This window comes from Nelumbo lutea, chromosome 7 (genome assembly GCF_056320005.1).
Source record: "Nelumbo lutea isolate HS-2025 chromosome 7, American lotus-T2T, whole genome shotgun sequence".
Classification (NCBI taxonomy): domain Eukaryota; kingdom Viridiplantae; phylum Streptophyta; class Magnoliopsida; order Proteales; family Nelumbonaceae; genus Nelumbo; species Nelumbo lutea.
The window spans coordinates 53,277,415-53,302,292 of NC_142690.1; the positions used below are offsets into that span (position 1 = coordinate 53,277,415).

General features: G+C 38.6%; 1 protein-coding gene across 2 annotated transcripts in view; it reads left to right on the forward strand.

Moving 5' to 3' along the window:
• LOC148846412 (Alkaline-phosphatase-like family protein) overlaps positions 1 to 24,878 on the forward strand; it is a 76,105-nt gene that overhangs the window by 18,535 nt on the left and 32,692 nt on the right. For both annotated transcript variants that reach the window (XM_088956359.1, XM_088956360.1), the window contains exon 12: positions 11,412 to 11,559. In XM_088956359.1, coding sequence (XP_088812485.1) covers positions 11,412 to 11,559 — 148 coding nt within the window. The remainder of the gene's footprint in view (positions 1 to 11,411; positions 11,560 to 24,878) is intronic.

The following is a 24,878-nucleotide window of genomic DNA, read 5'->3' on the forward strand; positions in this document are numbered from 1 at the left end:
TCAAGATGAACTTTTGATAAGAGCTATATAGTGGGAGTGAACTTGTAGGAGAGGGATTTAAGAAAATATATGTGTGTTAGGCTATGCAATCTCGCTTTAGCCTTTGAATTACTTAAGCCTCCCCTTAGGAGATAATCCTAAGAAAGCAAGCTTTTGGAACTCGGTGGTGGAAAGATTTGCTTCTTGGAGGAAAAATTATCTTTCCTTAGGGGGGAGGATCACTTTGATTAGGCTTACCTTAGCTAGCTTACTTGTTTACTTCCTGTTAGTGTTTAAGATTCCCACAAAGGTCTTTGGCCGTAGTGGAGGCTTGGGATTGAATCCCACCTACACCTGGGTTGGGGGATGGGCTACCCCTCATTGTGTAGCCTTTTAGAAGATAGCAAAAAAAAAAAAAACATTTTGGAAAAGTTGGCAAGGGATTTCTTGTGGGAGCTAGGAGAGAAAAAGAGGGATAATAGGGTGGGTTGAGAGGCGATAACTAGATGTAAGAAGCTAGGAGGCCTTGGGATTGTGAATATTAGGAAAAGAAACATGGCATTGTTGGGGAAATGATTGTGGAGGCTTCCTTTGCAAAGGGACAAATTGTGGACAAAGATAGTAGCTAGCATTCATGGACTGGAGGACAATGGCTGGGATCCTAGAATTTTGGAAAGGACTACAATTGCTTCTCCTTGGAAAGCCATCAATGATTTACTTCTAGTATTCTCCCCTTGGATCAGGTATGGTTTGAACTTAGGTAACCTAATAAACTTTTATGAGCAAACTTGGGTTGGGGATTCCCCTCTGATGATTTATTTCCCTCTTTGTATGCTCTGTTAGATCTGAAAAATGAACCTATCTCTTCCTTCCTAGTTCCTTCAAACTCTACTTCTGGTTTTGGGTGGAACTTGGGCCTGAGGGATACAGATTTGGGCTGCATTTTGACTCTGTTAGCCATTATTGAAAATGTTTTCTTGGACCCCAATAAGGAAGACATCGGATTTTGAACCCCTTTTGATAGGAATCAATCAGAACCCTTGAAGACTTATTCTAGAGAGAAGGCCTTACTACAGGTCCTAATATGGCATAGTGATGGTACTTGGGATTTGGACTGAATTGAATACCAAGGGTATTTTTTTCCATTTTATAATTTTTTTTGTAGGGTCCAATAATAGGGTTTGATTGTCTAGTTATAGTTTGTTTATGTTTAAAATTTCAGAGTCATTGCATAAGTAGGATTAGAGTTATTGAGTCTTCTTTGAACTGAAATGGGATATGACAGCTTAGTTGAGTCCTACTAGGATTATTGAGTCTAACAGTTTGACTCCTAATACTATTATGAGTCTAGCAGTTTGACTCCTAGGATTATTATGGGTTTGGAGTCTATAAATATGTATGGACGTTTTACACAAAGGCAATGAAGTATATTAAGTTTTCTTCAGCTTATGCTAGCTATGGTGAATGATTCCCATGCCCTAGAGTGATTCTAGGCACTTGCACCCTGTGAGTGATTCCAGGTATTTTCTCTCTTCTTTCTCTCCCTATTTTCTCTCTTATTCCTTCAAGAAGCCATTACAGCCTTCAACAGCCATAAAACTCTGATCAAGAAGACCATTCGACATTCTTTAAGGGATAGAACTGAGCTGGTCCTACCTCAGTTTGGTATTAGAGCCCAATGTTATAGGCTGTTATCATCATGGCTACACGTGGTGGCAAGCAGTACAGGGGTTGGTTGCTGATACACAAAGAGATTCATTGATTTCTACCTTTTGCAAGAGAGTTGAAACCTTTGAAGCACAAGTAAAAGAACTTCAAGAAGCTAAAGAAGAAGAAACCCAGCAAGAAGCACCTCTAATCAATGAATATGATGGAGAATGAAACAACAGAGCTGTCCATGAAGATGATAATGGTGAAGATGAAGGATATGTTGACTTAGAGGACGACAAAGAGCTGCAAACTGCACAAGGGTACCACCTGCACAGGCTAATCGAACCCAAAATACCCATCAAGGGATTGATCAAGAAGCATCGCTCACAAATCTATTTAATGAGATGATGGAACAAGCTGAACATGGTGGTTATGCAGATGATTTAACCAAGAAGGTAAATGTGGCTGCACTAGAGGAATATTTTGACTGGTATGACATGACTGATGAATGGAGAATCAGATTTGCATGTATGAAACTTGGTAGTCATGCTAAAGTATGATGGAGAAGCATGGAGCGACGGTTAGAGAATAGAGGTGATGGTCTTTTTTCTACATTGTCAGAAATGAAGAAACATTTGAGAGACAAGTACATCCCAATGGACTTCCAAGATGAGTTATATGAGGAATTTACTAACCTCAAGCAAGGTGTGCTATCTGTAGTTGGATACATGCTTAAATTTGATGAATTATCTATTATATATGATACTACTGAAAGTAAGAGGCAAAAGTTGGCTCGATTTAAGAATGGACTAAGGGTTGAAATCAAGAAAGAGATGGTAACTGCTTGAGTCTTTGACTTAGAGGATGCCTATCAAGTTGCTGTCAAAATTGAGAAGAGTTTAAAGCAAACAAATACAAGGCAATTTGTATCACAAGTTGGGGAGTATGCAGCTCGTAAGCAAGCTGATGGGGGAAAGACTTCTAGGCCGGCATATTCTAATGCTAGCTCTAATAAGCCTAGTGGGTCTAGACCTTATCAAGGGGCTGACTATAAGAGTAAATCAGTTGCTAGTGGTGTTACTCAGAAAAAAATAGCCTGATACTAGTTGCTTTAGATGTAGAGGAAAAGGCCATATGGCTTACCGATGTCCTACCAAAAGTCTTAATATCATTTATGAAGGCGACTTTGAAGTGGTAGGTGACCCAGGTGATGACTTAGCTGAAGAAGTGGATTATTCCTTCACTGATGATGATGCTTTAGATGAAGACAGCAACTATGTTGGTGTAGTTTAGCTTATTCTTGCATCCCCAAAGGAATCAAGGAAGATTGGCTTCGTACAACAATATTTCAAACTATAGTAAAGAGTGGAGACAAATATTGTAAGCTTATCATAGATGGTGGTAGTAGTATGAATGTGATTTCTGAAGTCACTGTGTATCGGCTAAAGTCGACACCACCACATCCACAACCATACAAGATTGCTTGGGTTGATAAGACAACAATTTCAGTAACTAAACGAGCCCTTGTTACTATTTCTTATGGTAGTTATTCTGATTCTATTTGGTGTGACATTGTTCCTATGAATGTTACAGACATATTGCTTGGGAGGCCTTGGTTGTATGATAGGGATATCTACCATTGTGGAAGGGAGAATACCTATCACTTCCTATTTAATGGGAAGCGTCAAACGAGTTATCATGAAGCCAGTGTCATCAGAAGTTATCAAAAGGCATGCCAGACCACCTCAAAAGGAGATTACAGCCCAAGGGCCTGTTGCTGAATCTAAGAAAAAATCATTGCATTTGCTCTCCAAAAAAGAGTTACCTAATGAGTTGCCTCCCATGAGAGACATTCAACATGCTATTGACTTGCTGCCAGGGTCACAATTGCCTAACTTACCAGCTTATCGTATGAATCCTATAGAGCAAGCTGAACTTGAACGACAAGTTGGTGGCCTCCTAAAGAAAGGTTTTATTAAAGAAAGTCTTAGTCCATGTGTTGTTTCATCTCTTCTCACTCCAAAGAAAGTTGGTTCTTGGCGTATGTACATTGATAGTATAGCAATCAACAAGACTACTATCAAGTATAGGTTCTCAATTCCTAGGCTTGATGACATGCTTGATATGATGATTGGAGCGACCGTTTTTTCTAAGATTAATATAAGGAGTGGATATTATCAAATACAGATTAGGTTTGGCGATGAGTGGAGGACATCATTTAAGACAAAAGATGGCTTATACGAGTGGTTAGTTATGGCATTTGGACTAACCAATGCCCCTAGTACTTTCATGAGGATGATGGCCAGGTACTTCGATCCTTCTTTGGTCGTTTCCTAGTTGTTTATTTTGATGATATTCTTATATATAGCCATAGTCCAAAATAGCATATTGATCATCTACGTCGAGTGATGAGAGTTTTACACGAAGAGAAACTCTACATCAACTTAAAAAAATGCTCTTTCATGTCACCCAAAGTTATATTTTTGGGGTTTGTTGTTTCTGCTGAAGGTATAAGTGTTGATCCTGAGAAATTAAAGTCTATCTTAGAATGGCCCCTCCCTACCAATCTTCAAGAGGTTAGAAGCTTCCACGGCCTAACAACTTTTTATAGAAGATTTATTAAGGGGTTCAACACTATCATGGCTCAAACTGATGTAATGAAAAGAGGTGAATTTAATTGGACCAAGGCAGCAACAAAGGCATTTGAGACTATCAAAAAGAAAATGACAGAGGCACCTATTTTACAACTTCCAGACTTCTCTAAATTCTTTGAAGTGGCATGTGATGCATCCGGTGTAGAAATTGGAGGGGTTCTCATGCAAGAAGGCCATCCCTTTGCATTTCATAGTGAGAAACTAAATGGAGCCAAGCAGAAATATTCAACTTATGACAAGGAGTTATATGCAGTAGTGCAAGTTCTATGACATTGGCGACACTACTTAATATCCAAGGAGTTTGTGCTCTATTCAGATCATGAAGCGTTAAAGTACTTGAATTAAGAAACTAAACTATAGGCATAGAAAGTGGGTTTCATTCCTACAAGAATACACCTTTGTTCTTAAGCACCAGGTTGGAAATGAGAATAAAGTGGCAGATGTGCTAAGTCAGCTAGCTTACATCATTCCTTGAATGTCCAAGTCATTGGTTTTGATCAACTAAAGCAAGACTATGTTGGTTGTAAGGATTTCAACATCATCTATACTAACAAGCTGGGAAGCAAGATGAGTATCCTTCCTTTTCACTGCATAATGGTTATCTGTTTTATGATACCTGCTTGAGTCTACCAAATACCTCTTTATGGGATTTTGTTATTGGGGAGTTACATGCTGGAGGTGTAGCAGGTCATTTTGGTAGAGATAAGACCATTGCTATGGTGGAAGATGGGTTTTATTGGCCTAGTTTGAAGAATGGTGTTGCTTGTATAATAAAGCAATGTAGGACATGCCAACTTGCCAAAGGACGAAAGCGGAACACTGGGCTATATACACCCCTACCTATTCCTCACGAACCATGGCAAGATCTATCCATGGATTTTGTCCTTGGATTGCCCAAGACTGCTAGGGGTCATTTGTCCAAGATGACTTCTTACCTTGTAACAAAACACATGTACTATATTTTTCAAAGAAGTGGTTTGACTTCATGGAGTACCTTCTACTATTGTATTAGGTTGGGACACCAAGCTTGGGAGATCTTTTACGGTGTCTAGTTGGTGATCATACTTCTAGATGGGATCTAGTGCTTCCAATAGCATAGTTTGCTTATAACAGCTCAGTAAATAGATCCACAGGAAGAAGTCCATTTGAAGTGGTGATTGGTATTCAGCCTAAGCGGCCAATTGACTTTGTTACCTTACCACCAGATACATGTACTAGCATTGAAGCAAAAGCATTTGCTAGGCACATAAGAGAGGTACATGATGATGTTAAGAGAAAAATTGCATTGGGCAATGGTTTATACAAGGTTAGAGCTGATATTCATCAAGGGTTGGCAAATTATCAAGGGGGAGACATGGTTATGGTACATATACGACCAGAACATCTTCATAAAGGTGCATATAAGAAGCTCCACTCAGAATGTTGGTCCTTACAAAATCATCAAGAAAATAAGTTCTAATGCCTATGTTTTAGAGTTGCTAGATGACATGGGAATTAGTCCTATCTTCAATGTTGAAGACTTGACTCCTTACATTGGACATGTAAATTTTTTTAAGACTCCTATTCCTAAATTGCCAACTATTGCAGCTCCAAATGACATTCCAAAGGATGTTTTAGATGAGGAAATAATATCTACTGCCATAGAAGGGTATCAAAAATTCCGTGTCAAGTGGAAAGGCAAGCTTATGTCTGAAAGTTCTTGGATCACTACTGAAGACTTTCATCGTCTCAACCTGGATCTTTATGAAAGGTACCATGCTTTTAACTTGTCGGGGTTGAGTTCTTTCAAGCCGGGGAGAGTTGATAGGAATCGATCAACACCCTTGGATCATTGCCTAATCACCAAACAATTTTTTACTTCCTACTATAAAATACTTTTTTGTTCATTCTTGTTTGAAATTATAATTATAAAATAGACATTATTAAACTAAAATAATCATTTTGTGTTTATATACTAATTTATTTTTATTATTGTCTTATTTATTAGGGTTTAATCAACACAAACACCACCACCACCACCACCACCACCAAGGTTTAAAATGTCGATGTCGATGGAAATGTCGCTTACCAAAATATAGGACGTATGTCGGAAATGTTAGAAACGTCGAGGGGAAATATCGTAAAAATTAGAGACATTGTGGAAATATTATGAAATATGTGGAAATATGCAATGATATTTTGTAAAATTATAAAAGAAGCATTACGACATATTTCTAGACTATTATCTTATTCCCAACCATTATATAAAGCTAAGAAACTAAGATCAATAACAAATTAGTAAATGACGATTTATTGATTTATTATGCATTTTGATGTTTTTACAAGGTTATCTGATATTTTCTTTTCTTATTTTTAATTCTGATTTATTATAAATTGTAATATATTTATTTCACACTAGTAAATAGAAATACATTTATTCTGATTTTTTAAATATTAAAGTTATATTACATTATGTTTTATTATAAATTTTATAAACTGATTCTCCTTTTTGTAGTATTAAGATTATGATAAATTCTGATTTCTTATAAAACTTAATGAATTTATTATGATTTTTCATACTAAACTTATAAGAAATTATGATTTAGTATAAAATTTAATAAATTTATTCTGATTTTTTATATTAAATGTAGAATATGATTTATTAAAAAATTTAATAAACATTTTCTGATTTTACTAAATATTTTAAAAAAGACTAACTAGTTAATATTTAATTACTTGAAAAATATTTTATGTTTTATATTGTAAAGTAATTAATTTATTATTTTGTTTTTATATTTTGTTAATTATTTTTTATAAATATTTTATTTGAAATATTAAATAGAAATTATTAATGGAATAATTTATATTAATATGCTTATTATAATAATATAATATATTAATGTACATTAGTTGACATCCTATCGACATTATCAACATCTTGTTGACATTATCGACATCCTATCGACATAATAGGAAAAACTGCCTTTTTTTTGGTTATTTGGACCGATTTGGTCGACATTTCCGAAATATAGGAAATGTCGACCAAAATGATGTAATTCTTATATTACCATCCATTTTCATGTTGGTGAGCCTTGACATCGACATATGTCGGGCGCCATTAGTGACATTTCGCGACATTTGAAACCATGACTACCACTACAAAATAAGGGTTCATACCCTATATTTTTTGAATTTTATTTGCTTTCTTTTTCTTCTCACGAGTATGTTGATTTTCTATACTTTAATATGAAATTTATACTTTTCTTACGAAAATTATAAATAATTATTAAGGAAATATGGCTATGGTACCTAGGGAACTACCCTAGTATCTATGTTTTTAACATAAAAAAATCCATCGTCTTGGTGCCCACCTAGGCGACTAGGCAACAAGGCGTCCCTTATTGCCTAGCCTTGCCTTGGTGCCTTGAAAACTATGCTAATACTATTACGAGTCTAGCAGTTTGACTCCTACGATTTTTATGAGTTTAGAGTCTATAAATATGTATGGACGTTTTACACAAAGACAATGAAGTATATTGAGTTTTCTTCAGCTTATGCTAGCTATGGTGAGTTCCCATGCCCTAGAGTGATTCTAGGCACCTTGTGAGTGATTCCAGGTAGTTTTTCTCTTCTTTCTCTCTCTATTTTCTCTCTTATTCCTTCAAGAAGCCATTACAGCCATCAACAACCATAAAACTTTGATTAAGAAGACCATTCAACATTCTCTAAGGGCTAGAACTAAGCTGGCCCTACATCACCTTCCTCCTTGGGTACCTTCTCTTGTGCCTTGTTTTTTGAAACCTTAATTCAGCCTCCTGCTCCTCTTGGGTTGTCCTTCCCTGTTAAAGAGATATGGAGCAAGCCCATTCCTCCTCAAGTTGGTAGTTTTTGTTGGGAATCTTTCCTAGAAAGAATCAGCACAAATTACCTGTTTTAAAGAAAGAGACCCAATTCTTGTTTAGTTGTAGATAGGTGTACTCTCTACGAAGTTGATGGGGAAACTGGTTACCACCTTATGGTTACTTGCTTGGTTGCTAAAACTATTTGGGAGTGGGTTTTCTCCCTTTTTGGGTGTAATTGGAATCTTCCTTTGAGGGTGCAAAGCTTGTTCTCTCCCTTTTTTTCAGCTGGCCTAAGAAAGCATTAGGGCAGCAGTGTGTTGGCCTTTATGGGAAAAAAAACTCATTGTTTTTTTTTTTTTTTAGACAAGGAAAGAACCATTGATAACTTATTAGAGCTGATACACTTAAGGGCGACCCACTGGCTGAAATCTTTGGAGCTATTCATAGATTATTCCATGGTTGACTTGCTGAGAAATTGGAAAGAGATAGCTAACTCTGCCTAGATTAAGAGGACTCCTAGCCCCTCTTGGACCTCTCCACCCTCTGGATTCATAAAACTGATTTTTGATGGCAGTAGCATAAGGAATCCAAGGCCTTTTAGGATTGGGGGAGTGTTCAGGAATGAGGAAGGGATTATTCTTGCCATGTTTTCAGGCCCAATTGGAGAAGGTGACTCTCTTAGGGCTGAAATCTCTGTGGCTTTGGAAGGAATCCGAAGAGCAAGAGAGTTGAACATCAGAAGATTGGTCCTTGAAGGTGACTCGGAGGTGGTGGTTAGATGGCTAAAGGAAGACAACAGTGGCATGTGGAGCTACAACAGTGAAAAGAAAAAATTCAAATGGCTTACTAGGGACATTGAGGTGAAGTACAGTTGGGTGAAGAGGCAGCTAGGACTATGCGGGAAAGAGAAGGTAGAGAGGAAGAGGAGATGAGAAGAGAGGGGTGGAAGGGACGAAGAAAGCAACAGACGAGGAAGAGCTAGGAGGGGACAAAGGAGGAGAAGGGATATTGCTTCAGTAGAGGTGAAAGAAGGGGAGAATGGGATTGGGAATGAGGGAGGGGGAAATGAGGGTGTAGGAATGAAGAATCGAAGTGGGGTTTGTATCTATAAAAGGAAAAGATATAGGACTCTTCCTTTAGAAGGAAGCAGTTAGGAGAGGGAGAAAGCGGACTTAGGAGAGGGATTTGGGGAGGAAAGTGAGGATGATGTGATGATTGATGAGGTCCATGAGGTGGAGAAGAATGTCGACATTGAAAAAGTGGTAAATAAAGAAGTGGAAGTCAACAAGATTTTGGGTCTGTTCTTAGGTGGGGAGGAGTTTGTGAAGGAAGCATTCAGGTCTATGGAGTAAAGAAAGGGAGAGAAGGAAAATAAGGATAATCTAGTGGCTGATTGTAACATGAGTAATCTAATAACTCAAGAGTTGAAAGAGCTGAAAGAAGGCTATGAGAATAGATTCAAGGAAAAGGAAGAAAAATTGAGAGGGGAGGATGGGTCAGAGGTTAGAAATCTGTTGGAGAATTGGAAGAAGCAGTTGGAAATTTAAACACAATTAGAAGATGCAGAACTCAGAAAAACAGAAAGAGTCAACAACAGATAACAATGTCAAAGGGTTTTTACAAGGATAAGAGGAGGCCTGTTTGGCATTGGGCCTAGCAAGATAGTAAGAAAACACAAAATTGGAGTCAGAAGACAACAAGAAGATTGCATTCAAAAATCGAACAAGAAGATTGAATGAATAAGAGTCCGTTAGGGGTTTAGGTTTTGATTTGGGTTCTTGTTGGATGGTGTTTGTGGGTGCTTGGGGCTAGAAAGGGAGCTGTTTGTTTGTTTGATGATCGGGATCATTGTTTGTCTTAAGTTACTTTTGTTTCCTTTTGTAAGGGGGTTGGCTTGTGTGGTGTGTTTGCTTGGCAGGGTTTTGTTTTATTTTAGTTGGTTGTTCATTGGGTGTTTAATTTCCCTCGGGTGAAAGCTCATCACCTTTCTTTGTACTTCTTTTTGTTTTAAGAAATTACTTTATCTTCAAAAAAAAAAGTTGAGTGAAGAGAACTGCTAACTCAATTGCTGATGGGTTAGCCAAGCAGGGGGTGAATAGGGATTCTTTGTTTTGGGGTAATTTCTAATTCCTCTTTCTTTGTAATATGCTGGTGGGGAGTTAAGACATTTTACCTCCCTCCCTCTTGTAATTAAAGTTTCACATCTTTAATAAAGCTTATTGTTATTAATAAAAAAAATCCCCTAATGGCCGGAAAGTGATCTACTACTGTTCCATTCACCAAGATTGAATAATGGCATCTCTCAATATATCCCAGGATCCATTTGCACAATTTCTCCCCAAAGCCAAAGCAATCCATCACTTGCATTAAGAAGGACCAATCTACCATGTCATAAAATCCTTGTTCTCCTTAGAACCTCCATACGTTCATCAACAATTAAAATTTGGTCCACAATCTGTCTATTTCCCACAAAAGCCCCTTGATTCTATGAGATTAGACTTGGAAGCACCTCTCTAATTCTTTGAGACAAGACCTTAGCAATAATTTTTTACAAGCCATTAACCAAACTGATTGGTCTATAATCTCTTGGATGATTTGCTCCAAGTCTCCTTGGGACCAAAGCAGTAAAAGTTGAGTTCACCCCGGATTTATCACTCCCCTCTGAAAAAAATTCATTGAGAACTTTAAGGATATCCTACTTCAGTATCTCCCAAAATCTAGGTAAAGAGCCATGGTAAAACCATCCGGTCTTGGTGCTTTTGATCTATCCATTGAGAATATTGCTTCCCTTATTTCCTCCACTTCAAATCTTCTTTTAAGCCACTCCTTAGCCTCCTCAGATAGTTTGGGCCAATCTATAAGACTTTGTTGAGGTGGTGCTTTATTCAAATCATGGTAAGCAGTTACCTGATGGTTCACTCAGTCCTTTACCTTGTTCGTATATAACCAAGACTATCTTTGTGGTGTTAGAAGAAAATCATTAGTGAAATCTGAACTTCTGATATCTGGTTTCCTTGATCATCATCATCGTTGTCGTTGCCTAAACCTTCTACTAACTATATGGGATAACACTACATGAATCCTGTCACCCATTTCCATTTTTATCAGTGTCACATCCATTGTTAAACTATGAGACCTTAAATCATTTGTTACTACTTCACCTATTTCCATTTTGATCTGCGCCTAAAATTCACCTTCCTTTTCATAGTGTTTAATGATATTTTGTTTGAGATGTTTACACTTGATTAATGTATCATGGAAATTCTCATCTAATTTGGAAATACTCACTAAAAGGAATCTTTTACAGCATTGGGCGTGTTAATCCTGAGATATATGCTTTAGCTGCTGGTACATGGAATCAACAAAGCACTACTAACACAAACTGCAAAGATTGGTTGAATTTGGAAGAATGGATGCAAAACTATGCTCATGTTCTCTGTATCAATTCCTGGCAGGTATTTTACTTACACCAAAATTTTCTCTGATATTAGCTCTTGGTTCTTGATTGGATTTTGGCCTTCAAGGAATTTGAGAATTTTGATATAGTTTACTTCAAGAATGGTTTTGGGGAATTTGTTGAGATTGTGGAGAGTTTTTTATTTTGATAAATGTTGAGATTGTGGATAGTTTACCACCATATTGATTGTGTACCTTGTTGTAACTTGTAACCAGCTTTATTTTTCTTCTTTCTGAGGCAACTTGCCTCTTTGTCATCATATTTTTTTCCCAATAAATTTTGTCTTTCACCAAAATAATATTTAAAAAAATTACTCCAATTTTCTTTAAAAAGTTACCAAGTTAATTGAAAGCATAATACTTGCTTTACTAATGATTTTGGGATTGCCAGGAGATGTTCTTATGTTGACTAGTGACAGTATATGCCTATGCATATAGGATTCTCATTTTGTTTCTAGAGCTGTAAATTATTTAGTTCAATAAATTTAACCTATAATAATTGCTATTGCCGTGTGGTTAAACTCATGAGCCACATTGTGAAACTTTAGGAGAGAGTAATTGGTAAGTTATGGCACAAAACAAGTATATCAAAATACTAGTTTGGTTTTATGCCAATGGCATCAACATGGAAGCTATCTTACTATTGAGATGATAGATTGAAAATCTTAGGAAGAAGAGAGATCTTCATATGGTATTTATTGGTCTAGATTCTAGAGACATGATAGAGTTTCTCCTAGATAGATACTGTGGTGGGTTTTGGGAAAGAAAAAAATACCAAATAGGTACATGGACCTAATCAAGGACATCCATGAGGGTATATAAACAATTTCAGAACACCTGCGGGAGAGACATCAGAATTTCCGGTTATGATGGGATTTCACCAAAGTTGAGCACTCAGTCCTTATTTATTTGCAGTCATGGATGAATTGACTGAACATATTCAGGAATCAGGATGAGGTATTAAAATAAGGACTAAAACATCATATATGCAATGCAAATTTGATAGTAATAGGAGTGAAATCTAATGCAAGACCCACCCAAACAGCAACTAATTAAATGTTTGGAATGGGCTCTAAGCATCCTGGAACCAGGCCATAAAACCTTAGGCTTGTTCTATCTTTTGATTGTCAGTAGTTGGGAAATATATTAATTATGAAAATGAATGATGTCTACAACTGAAAATGTCTTCTTGGATTAGCCAAAGCTATCCAACCCCAAAGGTGTCTTTTCTATATGACATCTGTTTTCCCAAAGAACTTGGATCCTATTTTTCTGTTGTTTTGCCATTGAACCAGCCAAGCTATTGGCTGGTCTTTGCACGCATGTTAGTTGGGAACTTTTATTAATTATGAAAATCGATGATATGTACCAGAGGTGCTTAAATGTCTTCTTGGACTAGCCAAATCTATCCAAATATCCATTGATAAAAAAAATCTATTCAAGTATCCAACCCCAAACCTAAATGTGTCTTTTTTATTTGTACACCTGTTCTTCCACAGCACTTGTGCCCTATTTTCCCCTTGTTTTGTCATTGGAACCAGCCAAGCTGTTGGCTGTTCTTTGCACCCATGTGAAGGTGACAACTAGCTCTACTGATAGATGCACGATCTGAGATTAGAAGCAGTTAAGTATTGATAAACTGGGCGCCTTCCATCACTTCAATAACCTTTACTCCCTAGTGTTGCCTAGTGGGGACTGTTTTTTGCCATGGCATTTGGTGGCATTTATTTTTCCCTTCTAGTCATCTTGGCTACAGTGTGGACTCTGTGGAGTGTTGGGATTTTTAAGTTTTAGGGAAGGAAGAGGATTATGTAGACATAGAAGAGGTGTGTAAAACAAGAGTAAACAGAGGAAGAAGAAGAATTTGTTATATGTATTCATCAATCTCGTATGTATATATACAAGTTACAAATTCTATGTTAGGAAAGAAGATTAATTAAATTCCTTCAAATCAGTCCTACAATCAAGATAAATCATATCTCCCTAGTATTTATTTCCTATTCTGTAACACTCCCCCTCAAGCTAGAGCATAGATGTTAATCATGCCCAACTTGTTACAAAGATAATCAACCCGGACCCCATTAAGAGCCTTTGTGAAGATATCTCCTAGTTGTTCTCCTGTTTTCACATAACCTATGGAAATCAAACCTTGCTGAATCTTTTCACGAACGAAATGGCAATCAATCTCGATATGCTTAGTTCGTTCATGAAAAACAGGATTAGATGCAATGTGAAGAGCAGCTTGGTTATCACACCATAACTTGGCTGGTACTGAAGTTTTAAGACCTACTTCAGTCAGAAGCTGATATATCCACATTATTTCACACACAGACTTGGCCATAGCTCTATATTCCGATTCTGCACTCGAACGTGAGACAACATTTTGCTTTTTGTGTTATGGACGCATTCGTGGGGAAGAAGTACCGCCGCCGGCAGCAGCAGTAACGTGGGACCCTCATCAGATTATCTAGCTAGCCACAGTTCATCTTACCTTATCCTTATCTTATTTGCTTTCTTACTCTTATCTTATCTGTTCCAATAAGGATTAGTATAGAGTCTGATTTATCTCAGGGAGTTTTTATCCTTCTTGAGTAGGGAGTCTTATCTAGGAGTCTTATTTATCTTATCTGTAAGCAGTTTAGTTATCAAGGAGTCTTCCTACAAGGAGGACTCTTACCTCTTGTAATCTCTTATTTAAGGAGCTGAAATTATTGAATAAATATATCAAATTTCCAGTCAAGAAAGAGAGTAAAAGGAGAGTTCGGTGATCTCTTGGACAAATCACCCTCTAGGACGCCAAGATAGGTTCAGCTAGGAAGGGGAGGAACAAGGGAAAACAGGAGCTTTTCCCCGTGGGCCGACCCATTACGAGATCCTATTCCTGGGCCCATAACATCTTGCTTTTCCATGAAACTAGATTCCCTCCAACAAATACACAATAGCCTGAAGTAGACTTTCGATCTTCCTTGGATCCTGCCTAGTTAGCATATGAAAAACATTCAATTCTAATATGACCATGATTGCCATACAAAATTCCTTGCCCAGGTGCTCCTTTTAAGTAGCACAAAATTTGTTCTATAGCTGTCCAGTGATTAACTGTTGGAGAGGACATGTACTAACTCACCACACTAACTGAATACGCAATATCTGGACGAGTTACAGTAAGATAATTCAACTTTCCAACCAATCTTCTATATCTCTCAGGATCTTCAAATAATTCACCATCTTTTGTGAGCTGCAAGTTAGGAACCATTGGAGTGCTACATGGCTTAGCTCCCAACTTTCCCGTCTCAGACAACAAGTCAAGTACATATTTCCTTTGAGATAAGAATATTCCCTTCTTGCTTCTTGTTACCTCAACACTCAAGAAGTATTTCAACATTCCCAAATCTTTGGTATGAAATTGAGTGTGGAGAAAGGATTTAAGGGATGAAATCCCTATAGTATCACTCCAGTAATGACAATATCATCCACATACACAACTAACAAAATGATGCCGGCAACAGAGTGCTTGAAGAAAACAAAATGATCAGACTTACTTTTCTTCATACCAAAATTCTCGACTGACTGACTAAACTTTCCAAACCAGGCGCGAGGACTCTGCTTCAACCCGTACAGAGACTTATGAAGATAGCAAACTTTCCCATACTCCTCCTGAAGATCCCCATGAAGAAAAGCATTCTTGATGTCAAACTGATGAAGGGGCCAATTATAAGTAGCTGCCACAGAAATAAACAACCTGACAGAAGTAAGTTTAGCAACAAGAGAAAAGGTATCAGAATAATCCACTCCATAAGTCTAAGCATATCCTTTAGCAACAAGACGAACTTTCAATCGGGCAATGGACCCATCATGATTGACTTTAACTGTAAACACCCATTTACACCCAATAGCCTTCTTATTTGCAGGTAAATTTACCAAGGTCCAAGTACCATTGTCCTCTAAAGCATTCATCTCCTCAATCATAGCATTACGCCATCCAGGGTGTGAAAGGGCTTCTTTAACAGTCTTAGGAACAGAGATAGAATCAAGAGATGCAATAAAAGAACAAGAAGAGGACGACAAATGATTATAAGACACAAATGAAGATACTGGATAAGTACACTTACGCTTACCTTTACGAAGAGCAATAGGAAGATCATCATTAGAGACTGGTTCTGATGACGAAGGAACAAGATTAGTTGAGATTGGATCTGCCGACGAAGGAGTTGGTGCAGGACATGGATCCGGAGGGGTTGGTCGCCGAGAATAAACCTGTACTGTAGGTGGCTTAGGCCTGGCAGGAGTAGATTCAATAGGATGTGAAACAGATGATGTGACAATATAGATTAACAAATCATCATCCTCCCCCTGACTTGAATGAGGAGTAGATGGAAAGAAAGGTGTATCTTCTAGAAAATTAACATAAGCTAACACAAGATATCTGTGAAGAGTAGGACAATAACATCTATACCCTTTTTGAACATGAGAATACCCAAGAAAAACACACTTCAAAGATTTTGGATCTAGTTTGGTAACCTGAGGACGAACATCCCGAACAAAGCATGTACACCCAAATACCCTAGGCTCAATAGGAAACTGTGTTTTATTTGGAAACAGAACATGATAAGGAGTCTTACCCTGAAGGACAGACGAAGACATACGGTTAATCAAAAAACATTTTGTGGAAACTGCATCAGCCCAGAAAGGTTTAGGAACCTTCATTTGAAATAACAAAGCTCTTGCAGTTTCAAGAAGGTGTCTATTTTTCCGTTCAGCAACCCCATTTTGAGATGGTGTATCTACACAAGAAGTTTGATGAAGAATGCCATGCTGAAGCATGTAAATTTGAAAGGATTCTGACAAGTACTCCTTAGCATTATCACTTCTCAATATTTGTACAGAAACATTAAATTGAGTTTTAACTTCAACACAGAAAGCAGAAAAATGAGAAAACACCTCAGAACGATTTTTCATTAAATATAACCATGTCATATGAGAGTAATCATCAACAAAAGTAACAAAATACTTAACCTAGTTTTGGACTCAATTGGACATGGACCCCAAACATCTGAATGGACTAACTCAAAAGGAGCACTAGCTCGTTTATTGACTCTAGGATTCGAACTAAGACGATGGTGTTTAGCAAACTGACAAGACTCACAATTTAATGACGGCAAACTCTGAAATTGAGGACAAATTTGCTTTGACACATGGAGAGAGGGGTGGCCCAACCGACAATGTGCTTCAAAAGGGGTTACAACTCCAGAACAGGCTATGGATCTTGGAACTTGTGTATCAAGGATGTAGAGACCTCCAGACTCATGTCCCTTACCAATAATCTTCTTCGTCGTAAGATCCTGAAATAAACAATAATCAAGAAAAAATGAGACACAACAATTAAGGGTACGAGTGAGTTTGCTAACAGAAATTAAATTAAATGATAACTGAGGTAAACTAAGAACAGATGACAAAGGAAGTGATGGTGTTGAACTAATTGTGCCAGACCCAATAACATAAGATGTTGACCCATCTGCTAAAGTAACAGGAGAGGTAGATTTATGTGACCGAAAGGTAGAAAACAGACTTGAATTACATGTCATATGATCTGTAGCTCCAGAATCAATGATCCATTTTGAAGAGGAGGAAACAAGACATGTTTTGGGTTTACTTGACTCGACGATGGCAGTAACAGGAGTAGATTGAGGTTTCAATGATTCTTGGTACTGAGCAAATTTGACATATTCATCTGCAGATATCATAACAGACTTCTCAAAAGTATCCGTAGTGGATGCAATATGGGCAGACTGGGTTTTCTTATTCAGCAACTTCCTGCAATCCCGCTTCATATGTCCTGGCTTATGACAGTGATGACACACTATCTCTCTTGACTCCTGTCCACGAGTATTAGTATTCCTGTCATAGTTACTTGACCTGTCATAATTGCTGAATCCTCTACCACTATCACTCCTGCATTGTTGTCTCCTTGATTCAGATGTATTATTGCGGCTGACAAGGGCACTACTAGGCTGAACAGGTGGAGAACTTTCTGTACGAAGGACCCTACTAAAAGCATCTTGTAGAGAAGAGATCTCTAAACTGGAAAGAATATGAGATTTAGCAGTCTCAAATTTAGAAGGTAGGCCAGCTAAAAAACTCATAACATCCATCTTTTCTCGTTGAGCTTGTTGAACAGTCACATCAGTACTAAACGGAAGCAACATATTAAGTTCTTCATATGTTTTCTTGAAATCCATGAAATAGCTTGTAAGAGATCTATCGCCTTTGTCCGCCCTGTAAAAGGCTTTGCACACATCATAAATGCGGGAAATATTCCCCTTTCCGGAGTACAAGAACTCTAGATAGTTCATTACTTCCTTAACAAATCCACAGTGAGTGATTAAACCAACCACCTCACTTTCAATGGAGTTGCGTATCTGCAAGAACAAACGAGCATCCTCCCTCAACCAAGACTTTCTCGAGTCATCATTAGGAGGGTCATCTGTCAAATGGTTATCCATAGCAATACTCAACAAATATAGTTGATCAGTTTTACTCCAATCCAGATAATCAGAGCCATTAAGCTTATGCTTAGTTATTTTTGACATCATTGGAACAACATCCGACATAACTACTGATTTCTTGTCTGCCATAATCTCAAAATTCAAATAAACAAAATATTTTGAACACCGAAAATCAACGGAGCACACCTGTTGAAAACACCGGAATGGATATGCACGTAACAAAGCACAAATATGTGCTATACAGGATGAGGCGAGCCAAAAGACAACGACCGAAAAATTTTCCGGCGACAGACGCACCTCCACGCGCCGGCGCGTGTGACTGTGGAAGAATCTTCAGGCGGCGCTTGAGACACACGCGCAGGGCTGCTGACTGTCGGACTTTGCAGAACCTCTGATTGGCGAGCGGCGCTTCTTCCTGGATGGGAGGTGAGAGTAAAAAAAACTGCTCCAAGGAGGTGACCTGAAACACCCAAAAATTTTCCTCTACCTACTGTTTACTTGAGAAAAAAAAACGAAAGGGCAGGCAGGGACTAGATGCTTTGATACCATGTAAAACAAGAGTAAACAGAGGAAGAAGAAGAATTTGTTATTTGTATTCATCAATTTCGTATGTATATATACAAGTTACAAATTCTATGTTAGGAAAGAAGACTAATTAAATTCTTACAAATCAGTCCTACAATGAAGGTAAATCATATCTCCCTGGTATTTACTTCCTATTCTGTAACAAGGTGGAAAGAGAATCATTGAAGGAGAGGGAGTTTGATCTCTAACTTGGGAGATAGTTCTCAGCAGTAGGTGCATTGAAGGAAAGAAGAAGAAGGGCAGTTTGGATTTCTGTGGTAGGGATCCCTTTACATGCATGGAGCATCACCATGTTTGTGGGAGATCCCTGAGGTTCAACGATAAGAGCAGGACTTGGGATAGATTGGATATAGCCAGATTGTTGGTGGAGGTGGAGAATGTCTCAAAAATCCCAAACAGATTGGAGCTGCGGTTTGTAGGGGAAATGTTTGAGTTGAGATTAGTTGTAGAAGGGGAAGATGGAACGTTTTTAAGTTCGATTTAGGGGAATAGGTGGAAAGAAGATGGCTTGGGGGAGATGCAGGAAAGGATTGTGGGCAAGGTCCCTGAGAATAAGCAGGTGGAGGGAAGTCGAAGGTCGGACTGGCTGGTTGAAGGAAGATGGAGTTGAGGTGGAGAGCATGAAGGGCATAAGTGGAATTTTAGATGATATGGGGAATGAAGGAGTTAATAATGGAAACATGGAGGGGGGAGGAGGACGGGAGAAAAGAAATTCAAGGGACACATGATAAAACAATGTGTGACTAAGAGTCAAAAGGGGCATAAGGAGTTAGAAGAGAGGTTAATCCGAGTGGGACCCACAAAAGGAGAAGAGGTTCAAAAAAGTTAAAGTTTGCCTTCAGTCGAATGGGTTGAGGGTTATGAGAGATAGAGGCACAATTAGTAAAAAGCCATTTAGAGGGGGTCATTTCAAAATTTGGAAGAAAAGGGTATTGAAAGATCAAAAGGAAAACTAGTTCTGTGTGATTGCTAAGTTTGAGAAGTGCAAAAAGATGGTAGAAGTTCAACGATGAAGGTGAAGTGGCGAAGAGGCTGCCGAGGTGAGGAATCTTTGGGGAGGTGCAAAACTACAAGGGAAGGAAGAGGTGTAGGGAGCCAATGTTCAGCTGTAGGTTGAAGATGCAAAAGCTCTGATAAGGGAGATGAGTTCAGCGCCAACACAGGCCCATTCTCCTCAGCCAGGGGTGGGTGATTTGTTTGGTTTAGTAAGATCTTGATCAGAGGAAGAAGATACTGGTTCGGTTAATGAGGAAGGAGAAGATGATTGTGAGAAGGGGTCTGATGTTGGTTTGCATGAAGAAGAGGCAAGTACAATTCTAACATAAGGATTTGGCTTTGGAGGAGCGGCATAGGAGTCAAACAAAGGTGAATCGCAGGGTTGAGGAAGAAGAGGAGAGGGTTGAAGGTTGGAAGAGAAAGTTTACATTTGAGTTTGAAGGGGGAAATGAGCAGGAAAAAAATTATAATAGGAAGAGGAGGTCTTTTGGAATTGCCACAGGGGTAGCTGGGGGGTAGGGGGTGGTAAGGTGAGAGATTAGGAGGGGTATTCAGAGGAGGGAAGGGGTAGGGAGGAGGAGAGAGGGAGAGAGGTACTAGAAAACATTGAAATAATTCGAAATGGAGAAGTGAAAATTAGTAAGTTAGTTGAGAGGGAGGTAACTGTGGGAAAATTCTTGGGCTTGTTCTTTTGGGGAGGGGAAGGCTTTGCGGGGATTTCCTTTGTACAGTTTGAGAAGAATAGGAGGGAGGAAAAAAACAAGAGAGAAGAAATAATTGAGGAGGAAAGAGGGTGGGACGAAGAAGGGGCCAGGGGGTGAGGAGGAATTGCTAGTTAAAGATTAGTGAGGAGTTGAAGTTTGAAAAATTTCAAGGAAAATAGAAGGGTTGGGGGGGGGGAAGAGGGATTTAAGTTGGAAAGTTAGGGGCTTGAGGGAGAGAAGCAGGAAGATTGTGGTGAGGAATTTAATAAGAAACATAGTATGGAACAGGAAAGCAAGTATAGTATGGAGCTGCATCCCATTTTCTATATGCTGGGTCATTTGGAATGATAGGAATAGGAGGTTGTTATGAAATCCTAGTGGCCTTGGTTGGGAAACTAGAGTCGGATTGGGTATTGGTGCTCCCTGAGTTTAACCAGGTTAATAGATCAGATTTGGGGGTGAGCTTCTGGAATATACTTGAAATTCAAGCCTATAATGATGAACAATTTTTTATATATATTTGCTGGGGTGTCACCTTGGCACCTCTCTGTTTGTATCTTTCTTTTTTTTTTTTTTTATTTAATGAAATCTTTTCTTTTACTCTTCAAGAAAAGGAGGAATGATAAAGGCAAGTGGCAACAGTGTTTACTAGGTAAGATTTTTGGTGAAAAGGCAATTCATGCTGCTACTGTGTGGAGCTTGTTCCCCAAAGCATTGGATTTACTGAGAATGGTAGATGTAGAGACAACACCAGAAGTCATTTATCTATCCTTTTTTACTCATAAAGTGGATATCAGATCCATATTATCAAGGGGGACCATCGATGGTAGCTGGTTACTTATTGGTGTTACAGAGATGGTTGCTTGATACCCCACTATCAGTGATGGAGTTTACTTGCTTAGTGTTGAGTTGGGCCAATTTCTAGTTATTGGGCTCAGTTATTTGTTTCTTATTTTTAAGTTGTTAAGTTAGTGAGTTGTTGGGCTTTAGGCCCATTAGTTTATGTTTTTTAAGTTGTAACTGTTCAGCTACTTAAGTAGCCGCCCTACTAAGGGCATTCTTGTAATCTCTTATTCTTTTAAGTTGAGTGTATAATACAAAGAGGGGCTGGTGGCCAGAACTAATTCAATTCTGGTTGACATCCTTCTCCTTTCTTCTCCTCTTTTCTTCTCTACTGCTGGAACTCTTCATCTTCTTCTCTTTCTCTTCACAAGGAGTTTATCTAAAACTGCAATCAGTGATTTCTACTTAGTATCAGAGCAGGCCAAAGGTTCCTTGAGCTGTTCTATCACGCAGCCCTAGATCGGCCGATTGCATGGTGATTTAAGAGGCTGATCCAAGATCTTAGGTAAGCCCTAGATCGGCCGACTGCTGGTCTAGGGTTTCCCATCAAAATCAAGAGAAACTGGAGAAAGGGGGAGATTCCTGTTTCTGTTGGACTCTTCAATTTTGACCTAGGAAGTGGTGCCTTAATTTTTTAGGGTTCCTTGGAGTTTTTTGAGGGGGGCAGTTCAAGTTCTACCTGTTTTGGAGGTTTCTGGAGAGAGCGGTTGCCTCTTCTCTCTCTTCTCCAATCATGCAGAAAAGGAATCTTTTGTGGAAGGACCATCTAGGGCACCAGAAGGGTGTCGTTGGTACCAAAAGTGATTTATTTGATATTCTTGCATATTACAGTAACCTTCTACCCCCTTTTTGTTAATTATGGAGGGTAACAGAGTTGAAAACAAGCCCGGGAGTGAAATGGGACCAGTGGAAGGAGGTGCTGGAGACCTTTTTGGGGGCTGAAACCATTACTATAGTTAAGTTGGATGGTCCAAATTACTTAGAATGGTCACAATTTGCAAAGATGGCCATTGATGTTCGTGGGAAGTTGGGGTATATCACTGGTGAAGAAGTGAAACCCGAAACTAATAGCTCCCGGTGGGTACATGAAAATTATATGTTGATGACTTGGCTGTGTAATTCGATGCTGCCCCGTATAAGTAAATTTTTTTTGTGAGCAAATATAACTAAGGAAATATGGGATGGGGTAGTAGAAACCTATTCATAGAGGGAGAATGTTGCTAGGACTTATCAGTTGAGAAATCAGATTATTGCTATAAGACTGGGAGATATACCTATTTTTGTTTATTTTTCAGCCCTTAAAACCCTGTGGCAGGAGATTGACCATTTGCAGACAATTGTTTGGGAAACCACTAAGGATGCCACTGCCTACCAGAAGCTCCTAGAGAAGTATAGGGTTTTTGAATTTCTTGCTGGCCTTAATCCCGAATATGATATTGTTTCCAGGGACAATGTTACTCTCTCCTAGGCATATGCCTTTGTGTCAGGGGAAGAGAGAAGGAGAAATGTGATAATGAAAAATTCTGGTTTTGATCAATCAGCCATGATTAGCACTGTGAGACCTAAACAAAGTGGAGACCGGGGTGGTAGTGAAATCAAGAAGGAAGACAAAAATGATTTGATTTGTGACTATTGTAAGAAGCCTAAATACACAAGAGATACTTGCTGGAAGCTTCATCCTCATCTGGTGCCAAATAGACTCAAAAACAAGGTAAATGCTCACATGGAAGTTACTGGTGACATACCAGCCCCTCCCACTACAACTACTCTAGAGTCTATTGCAACTACTGTAGTGAGGGCCGAACTTGAGAGATATGGGCAGTTCTTGAATCAGCGGGATACAGTAAGTTCTAATTCAGTAACAGATGGACAGCCAGGTACAAGCGGTTCTGGTGGAGTACACTCTACTTCCTTTGCTTACACAGGTAGTTCACATGCCACTGCAAATTATGTTTCTACTACAGGTAAGGAGGGACCTCATTGGATTATAGATTTTGGAGCCTCAGAGCACATGACCCATAGTTCCACTATCTTTTCCTCTTACCAGTTTTGTTCTGGTAGAGGCAGAGTCTCCACAGCTGATGAATCTCATGTTCCCATTGCTGGGAAGGGGTCTGTCAAGAATTCCATTTCCCTTCCCTCTGTCCTTCATGTTACCAGATGTACTAACCTGTTATCTGTTAGTAGTTTGACTAAAAACCTGAACTGTTCAGTAATTTTTTCTCCTAGTCATTATATTTTGCAGGATCTGCATTCAAAGAGGACGATTGGGAGTGGTCGTGAAGTGAATGGAATCTACCTCTTGGATGTGCTTCCTCCTCATCAGGGTCATCATGCCAGCAGGGATAGTGAGTCAGGGTCTGTGAGTTAGATTATGCTTTGGCATAATTGTTTAGGTCATTTGTCTTTTTCTTCTTTGAGTTTCTTGTTTCCAAAGCTTTTAGAGTCTGTTAATTTATCAAGTCTGGAGTGTGAAGGTTATCAACTTGGAAAACATTGTAGACATTCCTTTAAAGCCAGTAATAAAAGATTTTAATCTCCTTTTGATGTTATTCATTCTAATGTGTGGGTACCTTGTCATGTTCCTTCTATGGGTGGTTATCGATATTTTCTCTTATTTGTGGATGATTTTTCTCGATATTCATGGATTTACTTAATGAGCTCCCGAGATGAGGTACCATCCTTGGTAAGGCAATTTCATCAGATGGTTCTAACACAGTTTGGGATACGAATAAAGGTGTTCAGATCAGACAATGCAAGGAAATATTTTGAAAAACATCTTGCTTTGTATCTGTTAGAATATGGTGTTGTCCTTCAGAGCAATTGTTCCTACAGTCCACAACAGAACGATGTTTGTTGAAAGTGTTAAAATAATTGATTTTATGTTTGTTAGGGTCTGTTTGGATGATTAAAGCCTTTTTTATTTTAATCTATTTTTGTACTATCACTTAGTAGGGACACAAAGGTCATTTCCCTTCTTATTTTTTCGCCCTATATATTACAATGAAGCTGGCGCCGTCAGTACTGTTCCATTGCCTCAACACTTCTTCTTCCTTCTTCTTTTCTCTTCTCTTCTCTTCTCTTTGCTATAACTTTAAATCAGATTTACTGTCAAGATGGTATCAGAGCGTGGCCATTGAATCTGGGCGATCAAGTGTCTTCTCCAAGCTGCTGAATCTGGGCGGAACGGAGGAGTACATCTGGGTTCGAATCAGACCTGCAACTGGTACCATCCCATTTTTTTCTTTTCTTTTCTTCTCTTCCCTTGGTCGTGTACGAAGAGGAAAATGAATGGACCTGAACCACTGAATGTTGGCACACCCTTGCGAGGTTTTTACTCTGCTTGTTTTGGATTGTGTGATCCTGTACCTGTGAAAGGATGCTGTAGGTTACATATGACCTGTTTTCTCTACTTGTTGGCTTGATGCCTTGTGTGTAAGGATCTCCCCTTGTGATTATTGCTTGTAGACCTGTTGAGAAAACTAGTAGGCTGGGATTGCTACTCCGTACATGTCTGAAAATCAGATCTGTCATCTTGTTTATTCTGGAAATTGGTGTTGGTCTTGTGCTCAAATTAAGTCCAAAAACTTTAGTGTGGGTGGACTAATCACTTGTTGTGTGTGGAGTTTTTTGTTCTGATATAAGGAGTGATCCTAAGTTGAAGTTTTTTGATAAAAAAATTATGTG